This window comes from Anguilla anguilla, chromosome 19 (assembly GCF_013347855.1).
Source record: "Anguilla anguilla isolate fAngAng1 chromosome 19, fAngAng1.pri, whole genome shotgun sequence".
NCBI lineage: Eukaryota > Metazoa > Chordata > Actinopteri > Anguilliformes > Anguillidae > Anguilla > Anguilla anguilla.
Genome location: NC_049219.1, coordinates 17,974,383 through 17,993,566, shown reverse-complemented (window position 1 = coordinate 17,993,566; position 19,184 = coordinate 17,974,383). Strand labels below are relative to the sequence as shown.

General features: G+C 48.5%; 1 protein-coding gene across 1 annotated transcript; it reads left to right on the top strand.

Annotated features, from left to right (window-relative positions):
• Positions 1-11,108: 11,108 nt before the first annotated feature.
• dera (deoxyribose-phosphate aldolase (putative)) lies at positions 11,109-18,848 on the top strand. Its single transcript, XM_035401249.1, has 9 exons — positions 11,109-11,391; positions 12,240-12,337; positions 12,875-13,022; positions 13,117-13,212; positions 13,324-13,458; positions 13,703-13,831; positions 16,304-16,416; positions 17,122-17,271; positions 18,229-18,848. Exons 1-9 carry the CDS (start codon positions 11,361-11,363, stop codon positions 18,283-18,285), a joined length of 957 nt encoding a protein of 318 aa, XP_035257140.1. The 5' UTR covers positions 11,109-11,360; the 3' UTR covers positions 18,286-18,848.
• The last annotated feature ends 336 nt before the right edge of the window (positions 18,849-19,184 follow it).

The window sequence follows — 19,184 nt, the reverse complement described above, 5'->3', positions numbered from 1 at the left end:
TCAGCATTTGTTTGTTATTATGAACAAAATAATTAGGACTGCAAATGATCCCTACTCAAAGTATTTTTGTAAGAGAAAATGTCTGAATCAAATGCATTTTAATTTGCATGGAGAACAGAGGAACCTCGAAGAGGCTTGAAACTTTGCAGGTTTGGAAAACACTTGTTTGGGTTTTTTGTGTGTTGCCTTCATGAAAATGTTTTTTTTAAATTAGTAGACATTGAGATATACTTGATTAGTGATTTTTGTGTACTTGACACAAATGTGATTTTATTATATTTCCGTTATATGGTTCAACCAGATGTATTTGAATTGCTTCTTGCATAGTGAGTCCACTTTCCACCTGTCAGGGACTGGGCCAGGGGTAGTGAGTGGAGCTAGAGGAGGAGGAGCACGTTAGCATCACGCACACATGGCGCTCAGCCCTAGCCCGTACCGCCATGGCGATCAGCCACCCAGAGCCTTACCGCCATGGCGATCAGCCACCCAGAGCCTTACCGCCATGCGATCAACCCTAGCCCTTACCGCCATGGCGATCAACCCTAGCCCTTACCGCCATGGCGATCAACCCTAGCCCTTACCGCCATGGCGATCAGCCGCCCAGAGCCTTACCGCCATGCGATCAACCCTAGCCCTTACCGCCATGGCGATCAACCCTAGCCCTTACAGCCATGGCGATCAGCCACGGCGATCAGACACCCAGAGCCTTACCACCATGGCGATCAACCCTAGCCCTTACCGCCATGGCGATCAACCCTAGCCCTTACAGCCATGGCGATCAACCCTAGCCCTTACCGCCATGGCACTTAGCCTTACCGCTAACTCCTGAATTACGGTGGGCTGTGAGGTGGGACACCCACGGGGCGGGGCTGGGGGGGCGGGGCTGGGGGGGGCGAGGCGCTGTACCTGCGGGGCGTGGCAGCTCAGCTTTCTAAAGCACGGCTTCTGAAACAGCTGGACTCCAGTGCTGAGGCCTGGGCCCGGCTGGCAGCTGACTTCGGAGGTCACTTGGAGGTCACTTGTAGCACATCAGGCAAGTTTGACGGTCACTACAGATTAAAGATGGGAACAATCTGTATTTAGGGGGGAAGGGGGGGGGTTTAAATGATTTTTCACGTAAAGATTCTTTACCTCCTCCCCCAGAGTTAAGGACAAACCGCAATGTGGTAGAATTGGGTCCAGCGTAGAGTCAATATGGCATCTGTGTCTCTCAGAGTCTCAGGAGATTAATAAGGAGAAGAACGATTGGAGACGTCTCCTCTGTACGATGTGGTGCACATAAAATAACTCTCACACCAGTGAGGGGGAGAGACGCTCCGTCTGCAGCTCCACCTGCAGCTCCGTCTGCAGCTCCCAACATCTTCTGCATTTTATTTCATGAATATGTACTTGAGTTTAAGATTTTAAAAGAAAATGATGTTTTTAATGTTTTTGACCTGGTTGTTGGTTTGCGTGCGTGAGAGGAAGTCGCTGTAGACGGGCTGTTGGCTCTGGGAGTCTTATTGAAGTTGTGCTTGTGTTTTCTCATGTCATGTTCTTGTACAATCGAATACACACTACTACCTCCGAATAGGGCCTACTGTTACCTCATTTTCAAACTGAAAATCTGCTTAAAAATTTGGTGGCCAAGAAGTCCAGGGAGAGCATCGTAAAATTTTATATATATATAGTTTATTTTTGTGGGGGATAAATTTTATAAGACTGTTCGTCCCTGCCTCTTGGCCACTGTTAGGTAAGACTGGACATTTAACCTTTTTTTTTTTTTTTTTTTAAAAGACTTCTTACATTATGCAATGTTGTGTAGTTCCTCTTTTACCCCATTATATCCTTTCAAGTGTTCTCTAACTTTATGACTGTCGCTTATTCACCTAGTGTTGCTCTCTTTGCTTATGCTCTGAAATGGCTTGCTTGTTTTAAACGTTCTTTAATGGATTATCACAGCCTTGTTCAGCACAATAAATGTAATAGTGTTTGTGACACCCCTGGCGTAACTCCTGAGTTTTTTTTTTTTTCCACCTGCGGTTGGGTTGAATATGCTGGTAGTTGGGTTAAATACACTTACAGTTGGGTTACGTACATGGTGGGGCTGGGTTAAGTACACTCATCGCTTGATTAAATGTATGGGCTTTTGGTTAAATACACAGGTGATTGGGTTTTAAACTATTTACAAATTGTAGCATATTGCAGATACTGGACTAATTCTTACATGCACCCATTAATCACAGCTTTGCAGAGTTAGTGACTATGTCAGGTGAGTCCAGTTTTGCACAGGTGAGTCCGGGTTTGCACAGGTTTGCACAGGTGAGGCCAGGTTTGCACAGCTTTGCACAGGTGAGTCCAGGTCTGCACAGGTTTGCACAGGTGAGGCCGGGTCTGCACAGGTGTGTCCAGGTTTGTAAACTGCTTTAGCGGTTGCGTTAGCAGCAGCGTTAGCGTGTTTTGGGTGTGGCACTGCCTTTAGGCCAGGGGAATGCCCCTTTAGGGCAGGGGAATGCCCCTTTAGGCCCAGGGGAATGCCCCTTTAGGGCAGGTGAATGCCCCTTTAGGCCAGGGGAATGCCCCTTTAGGCCAGTGGGATGCCCCTTTAGGCCAGGGGAATGCCCCTTTAGGCCCAGGGGAATGCCCCTTTAGGGCAGGTGAATGCCCCTTTAGGCCAGGGGAATGCCCCTTTAGGCCAGTGGGATGCCCCTTTAGGCCCAGGGGAATGCCCCTTTAGGCCCAGGGGAATGCCCCTTTAGGCCCAGGGGAATGCCCCTTTAGGCCAGGGGAATGCCCCTTTAGGCCCAGGGGAATGCCCCTTTAGGCCCAGGGGAATGCCCCTTTAGGGCAGGTGAATGCCCCTTTAGGCCAGGGGAATGCCCCTTTAGGGCAGGGGAATGCCCCTTTAGGCCCAGGGGAATGCCCCTTTAGGCCCAGGGGAATGCCCCTTTAGGCCCAGGGGAATGCCCCTTTAGGGCAGGTGAATGCCCCTTTAGGCCAGGGGAATGCCCCTTTAGGGCAGGGGAATGCCCCTTTAGGCCAGGGGAATGCCCCTTTAGGCCCAGGGGAATGCCCCTTTAGGCCCAGGGGAATGCCCCTTTAGGCCCAGGGGAATGCCCCTTTAGGGCAGGGGAATGCCCCTTTAGGCCAGGGGAATGCCCCTTTAGGGCAGGGGAATGCCCCTTTAGGCCAGGGGAATGCCCCTTTAGGCCAGGGGAATGCCCCTTTAGGCCCAGGGGAATGCCCCTTTAGGCCCAGGGGAATGCCCCTTTAGGGCAGGGGAATGCCCCTTTAGGCCAGTGGGATGCCCCTTTAGGCCAGTGGGATGCCCCTTTAGGCCAGGGGAATGCCCCTTTAGGCCAGGGGAATGCCCCTTTAGGCCAGTGGAATGCCCAGTTTATGTGACGCACCCACAGAAAGGGGGCTTTCCGAAATAAGGGATAAAATTAGCGATAACATTTTTAAAAGAATGAAAAAAATGATGAATTTCCTGTGACTGGAATGAACTGTGTGACGGACCTCTGGGGCAAATGGGACTACCCCCACACCCCCCCCCCACGTGCAGAATGTGAAGGGATTACAGGGAAAGTGTTTTTAACATTCCCAGTAAATTTTAACCGCCATTTTCCCTCCATTTGTGTTGTCTCTGGTTGTACCCCCCCTCCGCCCCCCCCACCCCATTCACAAAGTAAGCAGCAGCGTCTCACGTGAGAGGAGACTGTGGCCCACCCCAGAGTCTGTGACCTTTGACCCTGCTGGGTCAGAGAGGGGGGGGGGGGGGAGGGCAGATCAAAGCTATCCTGCTCCCTGTTCCCTGAAAAGCCCCCGGCCCTTCACCCCCCCCCCCCCCCCAGACTCTGAGTGCTAGAACATCCTGAAGCTCCACCCTCATTCCTCCAGACTGCCCTGCAGAAGTTGAGGGGGGGGTTTCTGTTTGTTTGGGGAGAATGGGGGGGGGCGGGGTTGGAGACAGGGGAAATTCCTCTGCTAGATAAAGGTGGTCTCTCTTTCCACTCAAGCTTAAACATCTTATCACCAACAAAAAACTTCTGGATGCATTTGGTTTTGCAATAACAAGACCAAAAACAATATACAGTCACAAGTCAACAAAAATGTTTTGTTTTATTTTATTATAAAAATGTTTTTTATTGAAAATTTGGATTGATTAAGAAATGATAGGACAGGAGACTTTAATGAGCTAATAAATGATGTTAAAACTAAAAATGTATAATAACAACAATAGAAAAGGATTAGGTTTCACTTAGTTAAATTCCAACTAATGACTTTCTGAAAATGTGATATAGCCAAAACAAATAGCTGTTTCAGCACTTCTGCAAATTCTGATGATATTGATTGGTTAGTCTCACGCTCTGACTCAGTCAGCTGTTTCCTGCGTCTCCTGAGTGAGATGTCCTCAGTTCTGCCAGGTCAATGTGACATGGTGGCTAAAGCGGGCTGTTAGTCCAAACCAGCTGTAGCTCCAGTATAACCCCCCTCCTCCCAGTGTCTGTGAGAGAGACATCCCATAATATCACACTTCCCCCCTCCTCCCAGTGTCTGTGAGAGAGACATCCCATAATATCACACTTCCCCCCTCCTCCCAGTGTCTGTGAGAGAGACATCCCATAATAACACACTTCCCCCCTCCTCCCAGTGTCTGTGAGAGAGACATCCCATAATAACACACTTCCCCCCTCCTCCCAGTGTCTGTGAGAGAGACATCCCATAATAACACACTTCCCCCCTCCTCCCAGTGTCTGTGAGAGAGACATCCCATAATATCACACTTCCCCTCCCCTCCCAGTGTCTGTGAGAGAGATTCACTTCAAATGACCTCTAGAAATCAGAATGTCATGCATAATTACTCTTTAACTTTGCATAAACACACATTTCATAATGGTATTCACTGTATCATTTAGCTCTGATATGCCAGCATTCACTTGTGCAAAAAATGGTTTTAAAGACATGCTAGATGAATGCAAAACCCAAGGATTTAATGCAGACGAAGTATAAAACGGTTCTTTCTTTTTATTGGTGTAAATATTTTAGATTTACTCAGTGAAACCTCTGATTGGGGTGGTGGGATCGGAACACAGTTTCACAAAACGGAACTCCCCCGAACCCCCATCTCCACCCCACTGCCCAGACCCCCCTTCCACCCCACCCCAAGAATTCCAGGCATTTCCTCCAGAAGGAGAGAGGGTTGAGAGAAATTGGGTTAAACTTTCGTCCTTCGCTCTTAAAACAAGTGCTGGAGTTTATGGTCTGTGTGCATCAGTGAGAACCTCTGATTGGGTTAGGGTTAGGGTTGTAGGGTCTGTGTGCATCAGTGAGAACCTCTGATTGGGTTAGGGTTAGGGTTGTAGGGTCTGTGTGCATCAGTGAGAACCTCTGATTGGGTTAGGGTTAGGGTTGTAGGGTCTGTGTGCATCAGTGAGAACCTCTGATTGGGTTAGGGTTAGGGTTGTAGGGTTGTAGGGTCTGTGTGCATCAGTGAGAACCTCTGATTGGGTTAGGGTTAGGGTTGTAGGGTCTGTGTGCATCAGTGAGAACCTCTGATTGGGTTAGGGTTAGGGTTGTAGGGTTGTAGGGTCTGTGTGCATCAGTGAGAACCTCTGATTGGGTTAGGGTTAGGGTTGTAGGGTCTGTGTGCATCAGTGAGAACCTCTGATTGGGTTAGGGTTGTAGGGTTGTAGGGTCTGTGTGCATCAGTGAGAACCTCTGATTGGGTTAGGGTTAGGGTTGTAGGGTCTGTGTGCATCAGTGAGAACCTCTGATTGGGTTAGGGTTAGGGTTGTAGGGTCTGTGTGCATCAGTGAGAACCTCTGATTGGGTTAGGGTTAGGGTTGTAGGGTCTGTGTGCATCAGTGAGAACCTCTGATTGGGTTAGGGTTAGGGTTGTAGGGTCTGTGTGCATCAGTGAGAACCTCTGATTGGGTTAGGGTTAGGGTTGTAGGGTTGTAGGGTCTGTGTGCATCAGTGAGAACCTCTGATTGGGTTAGGGTTAGGGTTGTAGGGTCTGTGTGCATCAGTGAGAACCTCTGATTGGGTTAGGGTTAGGGTTGTAGGGTCTGTGTGCATCAGTGAGAACCTCTGATTGGGTTAGGGTTAGGGTTGTAGGGTTGTAGGGTCTGTGTGCATCAGTGAGAACCTCTGATTGGGTTAGGGTTAGGGTTGTAGGGTTGTAGGGTCTGTGTGCATCAGTGAGAACCTCTGATTGGGTTAGGGTTAGGGTTGTAGGGTTGTAGGGTCTGTGTGCATCAGTGAGAACCTCTGATTGGGTTAGGGTTAGGGTTGTAGGGTCTGTGTGCATCAGTGAGAACCTCTGATTGGGTTAGGGTTAGGGTTAGGGTTGTAGGGTCTGTGTGCATCAGTGAGAACCTCTGCTCAGCTCACCTGTGACCCCTGCCACAGCCCACGAGCACGCAGAACAACCAGCTGATGCACCATATGCAATATACGCTACCTGTCCTGCACAATACACTGTACTGAGCTAAATTTCACCCCTTTATTAAAGAGGTGATTCACTGATTCATTAACGGATTCATTCCTAGTCAGTGCCCCTCTGTCTGTGAGAATAAAAGAGTCTATGCAGGCTTTGAGTGTCTAAGCCTCATGGCCTAGAGAGGGCTATGAGTCATCTTATTCATAAAGAATATCCCATGCAATGAGTCATCTTATTCATAAAGAATATCCCATGATGCATTGCCAGCTTCAGCATGGTAATGCTGAATAAGGTGAGGGACTGTGTCCCTGTGATTCTGTCTCACACTCCAGCCCTGAGTCAGGTGACACTAGACACCTCCAAAAGTGGGTGGTGTCAGGTTACCCCGCCCCCACCACACCTGCTGCTTGTCCTCTCCTCTTCCACACTGCCTGTGCTCTGTGTGTGTGTGTGTGTGTGTGTGTGTGTGAGAGAGTGTGTGTGTGTGTGTGTGTGTGAGAGAGAGTGTGTGTGTGTGTGTGAGTGTGTGTGTGTGTGTGTGTGTGTGTGTGTGTGTGTGTGTGTAGTTGTGGTGCAGAGCTGGCTGTGACTCACTGGGCAGTAGGCCACTCTGAAGAACAGAGTCATCGAGGAGTAATTTCCTTCTGTTCCTCTGACTCATTTTGGTTTCAGTTTCCTACTCGCCCCCCCATGCCCCCTCCCCCATACGCCCCCTTCCACCTCCGGCTCCGCCCGCCTGACTGCCCCCTGCTTCACAGGCTTAAAAAATGAGCTAATTTTAATGAGTGGCAGGTTTATTCAGAAACGAAACAGCATCAGCAAGAATCATCAAAACAACCAGTCAATCTGAAACCCCTTCAGCTCTCTCTCCTCTCTCCTTTTTCTCCTCTCTCCTCTCCTCTCTCCTCTCTCTCCTCTTTCCTCTCTCCTAGCGCACGCTAACGCAGCTGTAAAGGTGAGCAGAGTTCTGCGCACAGGTGGGCTGTTTTAATGCTGGGGGGGGGCTGAGAGCGGTCTGTTATGACACACACTTCACGTGTCACGTTTGTACAGCTGCCCCCCCCACTGCCCCCCCACTCCCCCGTTTCTGACCCTGCAAACAAACTGCGGGACGGATCCTGAATCACCCACAAAGTATTTGGAGCCATTCAGACGGGCTGGTGACTCACTGGCGGGAGGCTCGGGTTTGTCCTAACGTGGCCCCGGGCGAGCAGAGGTGACCATAGGCGCTGGCTTAGTGCTGGGTTAGTGCTGGGTCACAGGAAGCGAGACACCAGCATCCTTCCCTTCTAATGGGAGGCCATCTTTTCCCTTCCCTTCTGCCGTCCCTTCCTCTGTCCAGAACAGAGCTATCTACACTGGGGGTCCACTCCACTCTGTTTACCCACAATTCCCCATGCTTCCAGACACCCAACCACCCATCCAGACTGTCCTTCACCTTTAAAAACAATTATAAAATCTGACTCAAAACAGAAAAGTGAATGGCCTGTGTTGCTGGCTCTGTGTACTGAATGGCCTGTGTTGCTGGCTCTGTGTTCTGCCTGTGTTCCTGGCTCTGTGTACTGAATGGCCTGTGTTGCTGGCTTTGTGTTCTGCCTGTGTTCCTGGCCCTGTGCGCTGCCTGTGTTGCTGGCTCTATGCGCAGTTGAAGCATGCCGGGCTTGTTCAGGGCTTATATTAAAGAGGAATGACTCACTCCGAGTGCCAAACTCAGACCAGATGGAGGGGAAAGGCAGGAGCCAAAATTAGAAAGAAAAAGAGATCCCCTGGCCCTGCGTAATGTGCATTCCTCCCCCTGTTCCCAGACCGGCCGTCCTCCTCTCAGATCCCATCCAGCCTCCCGACCGCCATTAACGCAATAATGTCTCCAACGGGCCTGCTCAACCGCTTTCAGCCTTCACTCCAGCGTCCTGCCTGCCAGCCACAACATGGACGCCACACATCCACTGCCCGCTCCGTACGTACTCTCTCTCTAATTATGTGCACGTCTACTGGCAGTAAGTTACTTGTTTTTCTCACATGTTGAAACTGTTTTGAATGGATACATTTTTTTTGTAAGACACCCTGAAGCTCCACCCAACAGATCTAAAGCAACTGACCAGATGGCACACACATTTTTGGCTGTTGATATCTGTATTTGGCACGAGAACCTAGTTGTCATGAAGTAAAACAAAAAAAAAAGGCACTGGGAAGTTTATTGATCTCTGACTTGAATCCATGTCTTTGAATTTTATATATGTTTGGTCTGTCAGGGGAAAATAAATATTGAAAAAAGATGCAGTTTAATTTAAACAGCTGAGCCCTCCCAACTGCACCGTCCGTCACTGAGCTGGGGGGCGTTCACAGGACAGGTCTTTCAGTCCGTTAGCAGACTCCCCCTGCCCCACATTCACTGGCGCTGTGGGGGTCCCCTTTGCCCTCCTGGGGAGATTCTGTTTGCCCCCCGGTAGTCCCGTTTGCCCCCTGGTAGTCCCGTTTGCCCCCCTCTCCCAGAGACTGGGTTTTTTAAGGTTAAGGCCTCATACACACACACACACACACACACACCCCTGGCTGCTGCGATTAGTAGGCTGTATTGTTTGATATTCCATGCACCTATTTTTGTATTCTTGTTTGACCATCAAACACCAAAAGCGAAATAGTTTTTGTGTGAACAAAGCATACATTCTTAAAAGTCAAAGATAGTCTAATTGTGCACACTGGCCAGTGTGATCCGCGCTAGAAGGCGTTCCAGGATTAAACCTGTTGCAGTCTGGTGGAGTCGCATGCCATCTAGTGGAAATTGTTACATACTGCAACCTTTACTTGAAAATGAGGTTCTCAAGCGTCAATTTCATAAAATATATAGTATTCCATGATAATCTTAGCAGCAGTCATATCTATATATATCAACATGAGTAATTCCAAGGATTATTATTGTTGTTGTTATTATTATTATTATTATCATTATTATTATTATTATTATTAATAATAATTAGTCAATGAAATACTATTTATAATTCCAAAAACTGATTGTAATGACATAAAGACCATGAACAGAAACATATTTATTTGATGAGGTAAGTTTTGGAAAAAGTCAGCACAAAATTACCATTTAATTAATGATTAAGTTAAATCAATATTTAAATTAAATTAATAATTATTTAATTAATGGGTAAAAAGTAATTAAAAGGGTCTTCAGGAGGTATTATTAATATCATAAATATAGTTTATACATTCAATCACAGCCAGCTGCTATTCTTTCTGATTTCATTTTGCTTTAAAATAACAAGAAACAGCTACAATTATATGAGTGGAGGGAGGTTTATCCTCTATCATTTTAGAGATTTTAACTAAGACCATAAAACATCACAGTGAGCTTTCTCAACTGTATGTTTTCCATAATATTGTGCGAGGGAACCATGGTTACAGGAAACGGCGGAACGGCCTGGCAGAAGCGTTAGCTCCCTGGCCGCGTTTATGTACATCCCCGATGCACGGCTCGCTGGAATGCAACGGTTCCACAGAACATTAAACCTGACGGGGTCAGATTTCAAACGCTCGGCACAATAAATACGAGCTGGCCATAGATCAGCATGTGAAACGATCCCGTTATATTTCTTTGGTACAGAAACTGAGAAAGTAAAAACAGACCCGTTCCATGTTGGAGCAGGGAATCCGTCTTGAAGAATTCCAGAGTCCTAAGATGACATCAGCCCACAGACATGTGTTACCGTGTTGTTTCTTGTTGCTCTCGATAGAGAATAGAAAGTGTTGCAGGAAGTCTCAAAAGGTAAAATTTTTTTTTAAAAAGTTGTGTAAGTCCCTCTGGATACGAGCGTCTGCTCAAAGCTTGTAATGTAATGTAAAGCAGTCATGGACCTGACGGTGTTCATCAAACAGGTCCCAGAAACAAACACATTTCTCCTGTGACATCACAGAAGTTTAAACGCTTACCTCTCATCACATGTCAGCCTATGCTTCTGGGTGGCCCACATACAATATTGATGGTGCACTGGAGTGGGTTGTCTACATACCGATTTGTGTACATGACTGTGATTTAGCGAGTGGAAAGTATTCCCTCAAACGGCCATCTTGGTGGAGAAGAAGGCTTTTGTAGGCTGACAGTCAGGTCAAAGATCATGTTATATGGTTACTTCAGATTTTGGGAATGCTCTATGTTATTGTTAATGTTTTAGGGTATGCCATTGTGCTTAAAGTCAATGCTTCTGTGTTCAACTTTCTCATGTCCACCGCTCTACCTGGATATTAAAGCCAATGGCTTCTTCAAAAAACGTTTAGTTGAAATGTTTTGCTTGACATTTTGAAGAGATTTCATTGTCTAGTACATAAACTATACACATGTACTGGGAGTTGTACATTTAAATATTATATTGAAATTGTCATGCGTTCAACATTGAATTCAAAGTAAAAATAAAATAAAATAAATTAAACAAAAATGGTTCCGTGTCTATATTGACTAAGTATTGCAGTGAGAAGGTTTTTCTATTTTTTGTAAATGAAGCCGGCTGCCATAAGAAAGGGACTTGAAGTTCAGAATCACCCTCAAAGTCCAAAAAAAGTGAGGCTGTGTAAAATATTAACTACTGTTGGGAAGAAACTGGGAGCCAAAGGACAATTTTAAACACTCTGCACTTTACAATGTTTATACTGTAAATACTTATCTATAAAGTCTTAGCACTGGAGTTACGCAAAACTTCAATATCCCGAACAAACATCATAATGACCGGAACTTTCATACCAAATCCGTGAAAAATGTAACCCACTGCATGTTTCTCTGACTATAGATCTCGGAAGTGACGGCGGTATGTACAGGAAGTACTGATCTAGTGAGCTGTGGGTGCTCTGCACAGCTGCTATTCGGAGCTGTTGGTTTTGTGGGGCTTTCTTGCAGTTTGAAGTGCCCCGAAAAGCGGTTGAGTGGATTAATTTCACCATGTCTGCTAGAAACCCAGGAATGGAGCTTGGTAAGCGCTTAGTCCCTGTCTGTCGGTGAAAATGCCATAAATTACCGGCTGGAATGAATGCTGGCTAGCTAGTTAGCCAGCATTTGATCTGTAGCACTTAGCTAAGTTTGACACATGGGCGAACGAGCTGGGTAACTTCAGTTCGTCGGCAAACCAGATGGCACGATTTGTATTCAGATTATTTTTAGGCTTATTTGTTCTCTCTCCGCTTCGTTGCTAACGTAAATCAAGTTCGCTTTTGAGCAGAGGTAGGATCTAGCCGAAAATATTAAATAAAAGCCACAAACTCAGCTACAGTGCACGACATCAGTAATGTAAGTGAATCGTAATCCGTAATCTCTGGGACTCGCTGAGAGTATGCCACATTTCCATTTCAGATTGTCACTGAACATTATTCCATGGGGCGAAAACGCTTCCCAAGCTGATTGAAGTCGCAGTAGCATTTTTTTTTTCGGCCACGGATTGTTAATATTTAACATGCTAGATAAACGGGACAGAAAGACATGGTGGAAAAGTGCACGACTCTGTAATTGTGCATCTGCCGTGAAGACCAAGCCGTAGTTAATGTGCTTCACATGAGTTTGATTGTGCAGAAAACAACATGTGATCTGAGGGGGGGGGGTCAGGGCCTTCTCAAGACCGTCGTCTGACACACAAGCACTCACCGAAGAATTATACTTTATACAAAGTTTGGGGGAATTGTTTTTTTTTGGTCCCATTTCGTTGCCAGTCTCTACTGGATGTTACTTTTTACATTTGTAGTTCTTGTGAATAATGAGAGGCCAGGTAACTGTGCTGAACCCTGGCTTGTGCACTGATTCGTTTGCTGTGTGCGTTCCCATCGGCAGACCTGGAGTGGGTCTCCAGGGTGCGAGTGAACACTCAGGCGGTTCTGAAGAGAGCCCAGCAGATCCAGGGCCGCAAGCTGGTGAAGAAGCAGTGGGAGGTGAGCGCGGCAGATCGGCTGGGGCTGCTTCCAAACGGGGCTTCTCCGAGCCGACACACCTGCTGTCCTCTCCCTGCTTTAACCCTACGTAGGTTAAGCAGGTCTTTTTGGAATGTTCAGTGTTCTAGAACGCCACTGTTTTCAGTCACCAGCAGTGATTGTGACATCAGCATTCTGATCACATATTTGTGGTAAATGGTAAATGGTAAATGGACTGCATTTATATTGCGCTTTTATCCAAAGCGCTTTACAATTGATGCCTCTCATTCGCCAGAGCAGTTAGGGGTTAGGGGTTAGGTGTCTTGCTCAAGGACACTTCGACATGTCCAGGCCGGGGTTAATGTTAGTAAGCTGACCAGGCCCGTGGCATCACTGTTTGCACAGGGGTTGATGGACTGGCTGCCGTTTACCTGGCATCCAGTCAGCAGTGTTCGGGCCTTTATGCTGGTTTGGCTGCCATGTTGTCTGCATTTTTACTGACCCCCAGCCAGCGCTGCCTGAAAACCCCTTTACCCAGCATGCTCTCTGCTCCCGCAGGCGGCCTGGCTCCTCCGGGCAGTGACCTGCATCGACCTGACGACCCTCGCCGGCGATGACACACCCTCCAATGTCCACCGCTTGTGCCTGAAAGCCACGCAGCCTGTGCGCTGTGACCTCCTGAAGGCCATGGACATGCAGGATAAAGGTACTGCGCTGGAGAGCTCCTCTGCGCCTCCCCGTCTCCCTGCTCTGTGCTGGAGTAGCCTGCATGTCTCCACCACCCGTGTGTGTGTTTGCAGGCATCACCACGGCCGCAGTGTGTGTGTACCCCTCTCGCGTGGCCGACGCCGTGAAGTCCCTGAAGGCTGCTAACTCCAGCCTGCCTGTGGCCTCAGGTGAGAGGGCGGGGGTGCGTGGGTGTGTACCTCTCGCTGTGTGAGGGGGTTGTGTGTAAGTCTGACTCCACCCCCCCCCACCCCGCTAACCCGCTAACTCTGCTCTGGCAGTGGCGACGGGGTTCCCCGCGGGTCAGACGCCGCTGAAGACGCGGCTGGAGGAGGTGCGCCTGGCCGTGCAGGACGGGGCCGGCGAGATCGACATCGTCATCAACCGCACGCTCGCCCTCACCGCACAGTGGGAAGGTAGCCACCAGGGGGCGCCAAAACTCCATTCATTATTTTTAAAAATGTCACTGTGGTGGGTTTGAGAAGGGCATGGTGGATGGCAGGTCTGAGAGGGGCACAGCGGGCGCTGAGCGTTTGGGCCCATCTCTCCTCAGCGCTGTGTGGTGGGTGGGGGGTTGGCATGGCGGGTGAGAGGCAGGTGGGGGTGGGGGTGGGGGTCGGGTAGAGACAGAAGCTGAGTGTTTGGGCCCCTCTCCCTCAGAGCTGTACCAGGAGCTCCAGCAGTTCCGGGAGGCCTGTGGAGAGGCGCACATGAAGAGCATCCTGGCCGTGGGGGAGCTGGGCTGCTTCAGCACCGTGTACCGGGCCAGCCTGGTCGCCATGATGGCGGGTGAGAGCGCCGACCGCCCGAAACTACGGTCCCGTAAAACAGAGCTTCTAAAAAGGCCATTCCAGAGGGTTTAGGGTCTCTACTGCAGCTCACCAAGCTGAGCATTACTGAGCTGATCATTACTGAATGCTCTTGTGTGCTGCTCTTCTGCTAACCATGATTCTGTCCTATTATTTATCTCTAATCTCTTTAAATTGGCTAATGAGCTGTTGTGCTGGCTGACAATTAAACGATTTGACTTCCTTCTTGTGCATTGTACACATTTTGTTTAGATAATTTTTGCATTTGTAATGAATCCTTCTTGTCAATTCATATTGATCTTCAGTATCAATCTTTTTTTGATGCATCATTGATGTGCTCATATCATAACTTATTCAGAAATGCCCTGTAGATTATGCTGAATTATGGGTTGAGGCGACTGAAGAACCTTATTCACGTCCAGCGGGATGATTTCAGAACGGCACGTGCAGTTTGCCTGTGTGGCCACTGCGTGGCGCTGTTGCCCAGCTGTTGGGCGCTGCCGGGCTCCCCAGAGTGGCCGCAGTGAGACGCGCAGACAGCGACTGTGTGCTTAACTAATAATCACATTTTAAGCCGATTAGAGCGCCAAATTGTCTGCTGGCCTGATAGAGATCATTATTAAAATGCATTGCTTTCGTGGCCCCGCTCAGCTCTTAATCTCCCCTTGTTTCTATGAATCCCGGATGAGATTTCTGAAATTGAATAATAATTTGATCCATTAATCTCCGAAGCCGGCAATTTCGCTCCGCTCTCCCAGCAGCCTCGGCGGCCGGCGAATGAATGGAGCTTCATTACTGTCGCCCGCATTTAATAACCATTATCCATTATCACGTAATTAAGACTCCCCATAACGAATCTTAAGGACAATGCCAGTCTGAGGGAGGCGGGGTGGGGGGGCGTGTGGGGGGGGGCGACAGGCAAAAATACATAGAACATCTCTTTAATGAACTGGAAAATGTTCATCTTGTTCTGTTGGGTAATGAGGTGCCGAACTGCCATTAGAGCAGCCGCCCAGCAGAAGGGGCTGATTTTTATACGTCCCCGGTTTGTGGTTAATCCATTAACGGCGTCGTTTCATCTTCTATTTTTAATCGGGGAGCTGATTAAACTTCATTTTCCCCTCTTCGGCTGTGAAGAAAGGAAAATAATGAAGCGCTTTATTGATGAACAGTTACGCGCCTCCTGTTGCCTGTCAGGAGCAGCATATGTTCCGCTAAAACCACGAATACAGTAAATCTGCGCTACTGTGCCCCTCTCACATCCTGATTACAGTAAATCTCCGCTACTGTGCCCCTCTCACATCCTGATTACAGTAAATCTCCGCTACTGTGCCCCTCTCACATCCTGATTACAGTAAATCTGCGCTACTGTGCCCCTCACATCCTGATTACAGTAAATCTGCGCTACTGTGCCCCTCACATCCTGATTACAGTAAATCTGCGCTACTGTGCCCCTCACATCCTGATTACAGTAAATCTCCGCTACTGTGCCCCTCACATCCTGATTACATTAAATCTCCGCTACTGTGCCCCTCTCACATCCTGATTACAGTAAATCTCCGCTACTGTGCCCCTCACATCCTGATTACAGTAAATCTGCGCTACTGTGCCCCTCTCACATCCTGATTACAGTAAATCTCCGCTACTGCGCCCCCTCACATCCTGATTACAGTAAATCTGCGCTACTGTGCCCCTCTCACATCCTGATTACAGTAAATCTCCGCTACTGTGCCCCTCACATCCTGATTACAGTAAATCTCCGCTACTGTGCCCCTCTCACATCCTGATTACAGTAAATCTCCGCTACTGTGCCCCTCTCACATCCTGATTACAGTAAATCTGCGCTACTGTGCCCCTCTGACATCCTGATTACATTAAATCTCCGCGACTGCGCCCCCTCACATCCTGATTACAGTAAATCACCGCTTCTCCCTGCCCCTCTCACATCCTGATTACAGTAAATCACCGTTTCTCCCTGATCCGATGCCTCTCTCAGATCCAGAATGAAGCTTGTAGCAGGATGGCGCAGTAAGTCCTCCTCCATGGTGGGGTCTCAGCCTCTCCTGGCTGTGTTTAGTCTCTGATTAAGTGTAATTGGCAGCAGGGCTCATTTGGCTGTAGAAGTTAAGTAAGCATTTAAAGTGGACAAGCTCTGCAACGTGTGTCCCACAATTAACCCCAGTACTGCCAGAACAGGTGAATGCCACAGTGTGCGTGTGTGTGTGTGTGTGTGTGTGTGTGTGTGTGTGTGTGTGTGTGTGTGTGTGTGTGTGTGTGTGTGCGCGCTCACACAAAACTGTCTCATGCAACCATGCACACACACTCACACATGCAAGCACACACACACACACACACACTCACTATTGTCATGTGGTTTCTGTGGATGCTTGTCTGAGGCGTATCTCAGGTTGAAGGTAGAATGTGATCTCTTTTTCTCTCTCTCTACAAACAGGCTCAGACTTCATCAAAACCTCGACAGGAAAGGAAACGATCAATGCCACCTACCCGGTTGCCATAGTGATGGCGAGGGCCATCCGGGATTACTTCCTGCGAACCGGCCACAAGGTATAAGCCCACGATATTCACTTCCTGCCTCAGTAATAATAATAATAATGGTAATAATTATAATCATCATCATCGCAGTAATAATAATTATCTTAATTTGTACATTGCTGCATTATGCAAATGCAGAATGTGATTCACTCATGGCTTTGTGGGAGGAGTCAGGCAATGCCGTGTGTGATTGGTGGTTGTTGATGGATTGGCGGTTGTTGATGGATAGGCACGTCTGATTGGTGGTTGTTGATGGATTGGCGTGTCTGATTGGTGGTTGTTGATGGATAGGCACGTCTGATTGGTGGGTTGTTGGTGGATTGGCATGTGATTGGTGGTTGTTGATGGATTGGCAGGTGATTGGCAGGTTGTTGGTGGATTGGTGGGTTGTTGGTGGATTGGCGTGTCTGATTGGTGGGTTGTTGGTGGATTGGCATGTGATTGGTGGTTGTTGATGGATTGGCAGGTGATTGGCAGGTTGTTGGTGGATTGGTGGGTTGTTGGTGGATTGGCACGTCTGATTGGTGGTTGTTGATGGATTGGCATGTGATTGGTGGTTGTTGATGGATTGGCAGGTGATTGGCAGGTTGTTGGTGGATTGGTGGGTTGTTGGTGGATTGGCACGTCTGATTGGTGGTTGTTGATGGATTGGCGTGTCTGATTGGTGGTTGTTCATGGATAGGCACGTCTGATTGGTGGTTGTTGATGGATTGGCAGGTGGGGTTTAAGCCGGCCGGGGGCATCCGCACGGCCAAAGACTCGCTGGTGTGGCTGACCCTGATGAAGGAGGAGCTGGGCGAGGAGTGGATGGGGCCCCACCTGTTCCGGCTGGGGGCCAGCACCCTGCTGGCGGACATCGAGAGACAGGTGAGAGAGAGAGGGGCGGGCGGGCGGGCGAGATAAGGGCTGGGTGGGGTTCTGAGCCCTCAGCATCCATATTGAGGCACAGTCAGTCGCCATGGTAGCAGCCCCCCCCGGATGGGAGATGCCCGTGGCTCTGCTCTGGGCAGAATGACCGCCTCACCCCTGGAGTCCGTCACACACACACGGCTCTCTGCACCGTCGTGTGCGTGTGTGTGTGTGTGCGCGTGTGCGAGCGCGTAAAGGCCTTCCCTCTGTGCAGAGCTCCTGTGTGTAAAGGCCTTCCCTCTGTGCAGAGCTCCTGTGTGTAAAGGCCTTCCCTCTGTGCAGAGCTCCTGTGTGTAAAGGCCTTCCCTCTGTGCAGAGCTCCTGTGTGTAAAGGCCTTCCCTGTGTGTAAAGGCCTTCCCCCTGTGCAGAGCTCCTGTGCGTAAAGGCCTTCCCTCTGTGCAGAGCTCCTGTGTGTAAAGGCCTTCCCTCTGTGCAGAGCTCCTGTGTGTAAAGGCCTTCCCCCTGTGCAGAGCTCCTGTGCGTAAAGGCCTTCCCTCTGTGCAGAGCTCCTGTGTGTAAAGGCCTTCCCTCTGTGCAGAGCTCCTGTGTGTAAAGGCCTTCCCCCTGTGCAGAGCTCCTGTGTGTAAAGGCCTTCCCCCTGTGCAGAGCTCCTGTGTGTAAAGGCCTTCCCTCTGTGCAGAGCTCCTGTGTGTAAAGGCCTTCCCCCTGTGCAGAGCTCCTGTGTGTAAAGGCCTTCCCTCTGTGCAGAGCTCCTGTGTGTAAAGGCCTTCCCTCTGTGCAGAGCTCCTGTGTGTAAAGGCCTTCCCCCTGTGCTGTGAAGCTGAGGGAGTCCTGGGCTCGTCTAATTCTCTAATTCTCTAATTCTCCCCTCTCTCTAATTAATTATTCATGAGCGTGTTTCTCAGCTTGTGTGTACACGCGGGGTCTGTTCTGATTCGTCCCTGTCTTCACAGGTCTACCATCATGTGACTGGGCGCTACGCGGCCTACCAGGAGCTGCCCCTGGCCTGACCCCGCCCCGCCCCCGCCCCGCCCAGACCTTGCCCTCACCTCACCTGGGCTGCAGGTGACCCACAGACCCACCGCACGGGACAGCCCCTCACCTGTACTGTTGGGAACAGGCTCGCCTCCACATGCCAAAATACACCAGGTTTACTGAAACGGACTGAAAAGTGATCGAAATGAAGTTCAAAGTCGTGATGAAGTGATTGTATGATGTGGGGTGTGTGTTAGTCCAGGGGTGAATGTGTGTTGAGGTGTATTTACTCAGAGCTGATGTACACGCTCCCCTACACCCACACACACGCTGCAGGCTACATAAAAAGGACTTTTAAGGATTTATTTCTGTTTAAATCGATGAGATGTCAGACTCGTGCCTTGGCTCTGTGCTAGTTGATCATTTTGCCTGGTCTTCAGAGATGTTGATGGAAGGTCAATGTGCTGTATGATATTATTCTAATGTTTGTGTAATTATGGATATGCTGAATAAGAAAGATCAACAGTCAAAATTAATATAATGAAGAACATTCCTTAGCCCCCATAGCACTAATGAAATAAAGAAATGAATAATTTTATTATTTGTGTGAGTTTTGATTTGGCAGGGAAAACAGCTGGAATTAATTTTAATGTATACAGGACTACACTGTTTCCAGATTTTGACATGTTTTTATTGAGGTATGCATAAAGCGTGTTTGCAGCAGTGATATGACCCTGTGTATGAAGTGCTTATACAGGATGTAAACCCTTTGCTCATTAGAGTGACATTTACTGGCCTAAAGTTACACATCAGATCATTTTACTAATGTTTTCCACTTCTTCATTTATGTACTTGGGAGATTTGGTGGTGTCGTTTAAAAAAAAAAAAAAAACTTTTTTTATTGCTCAGTGCGTGCTGTTGCTTCACTTGGATG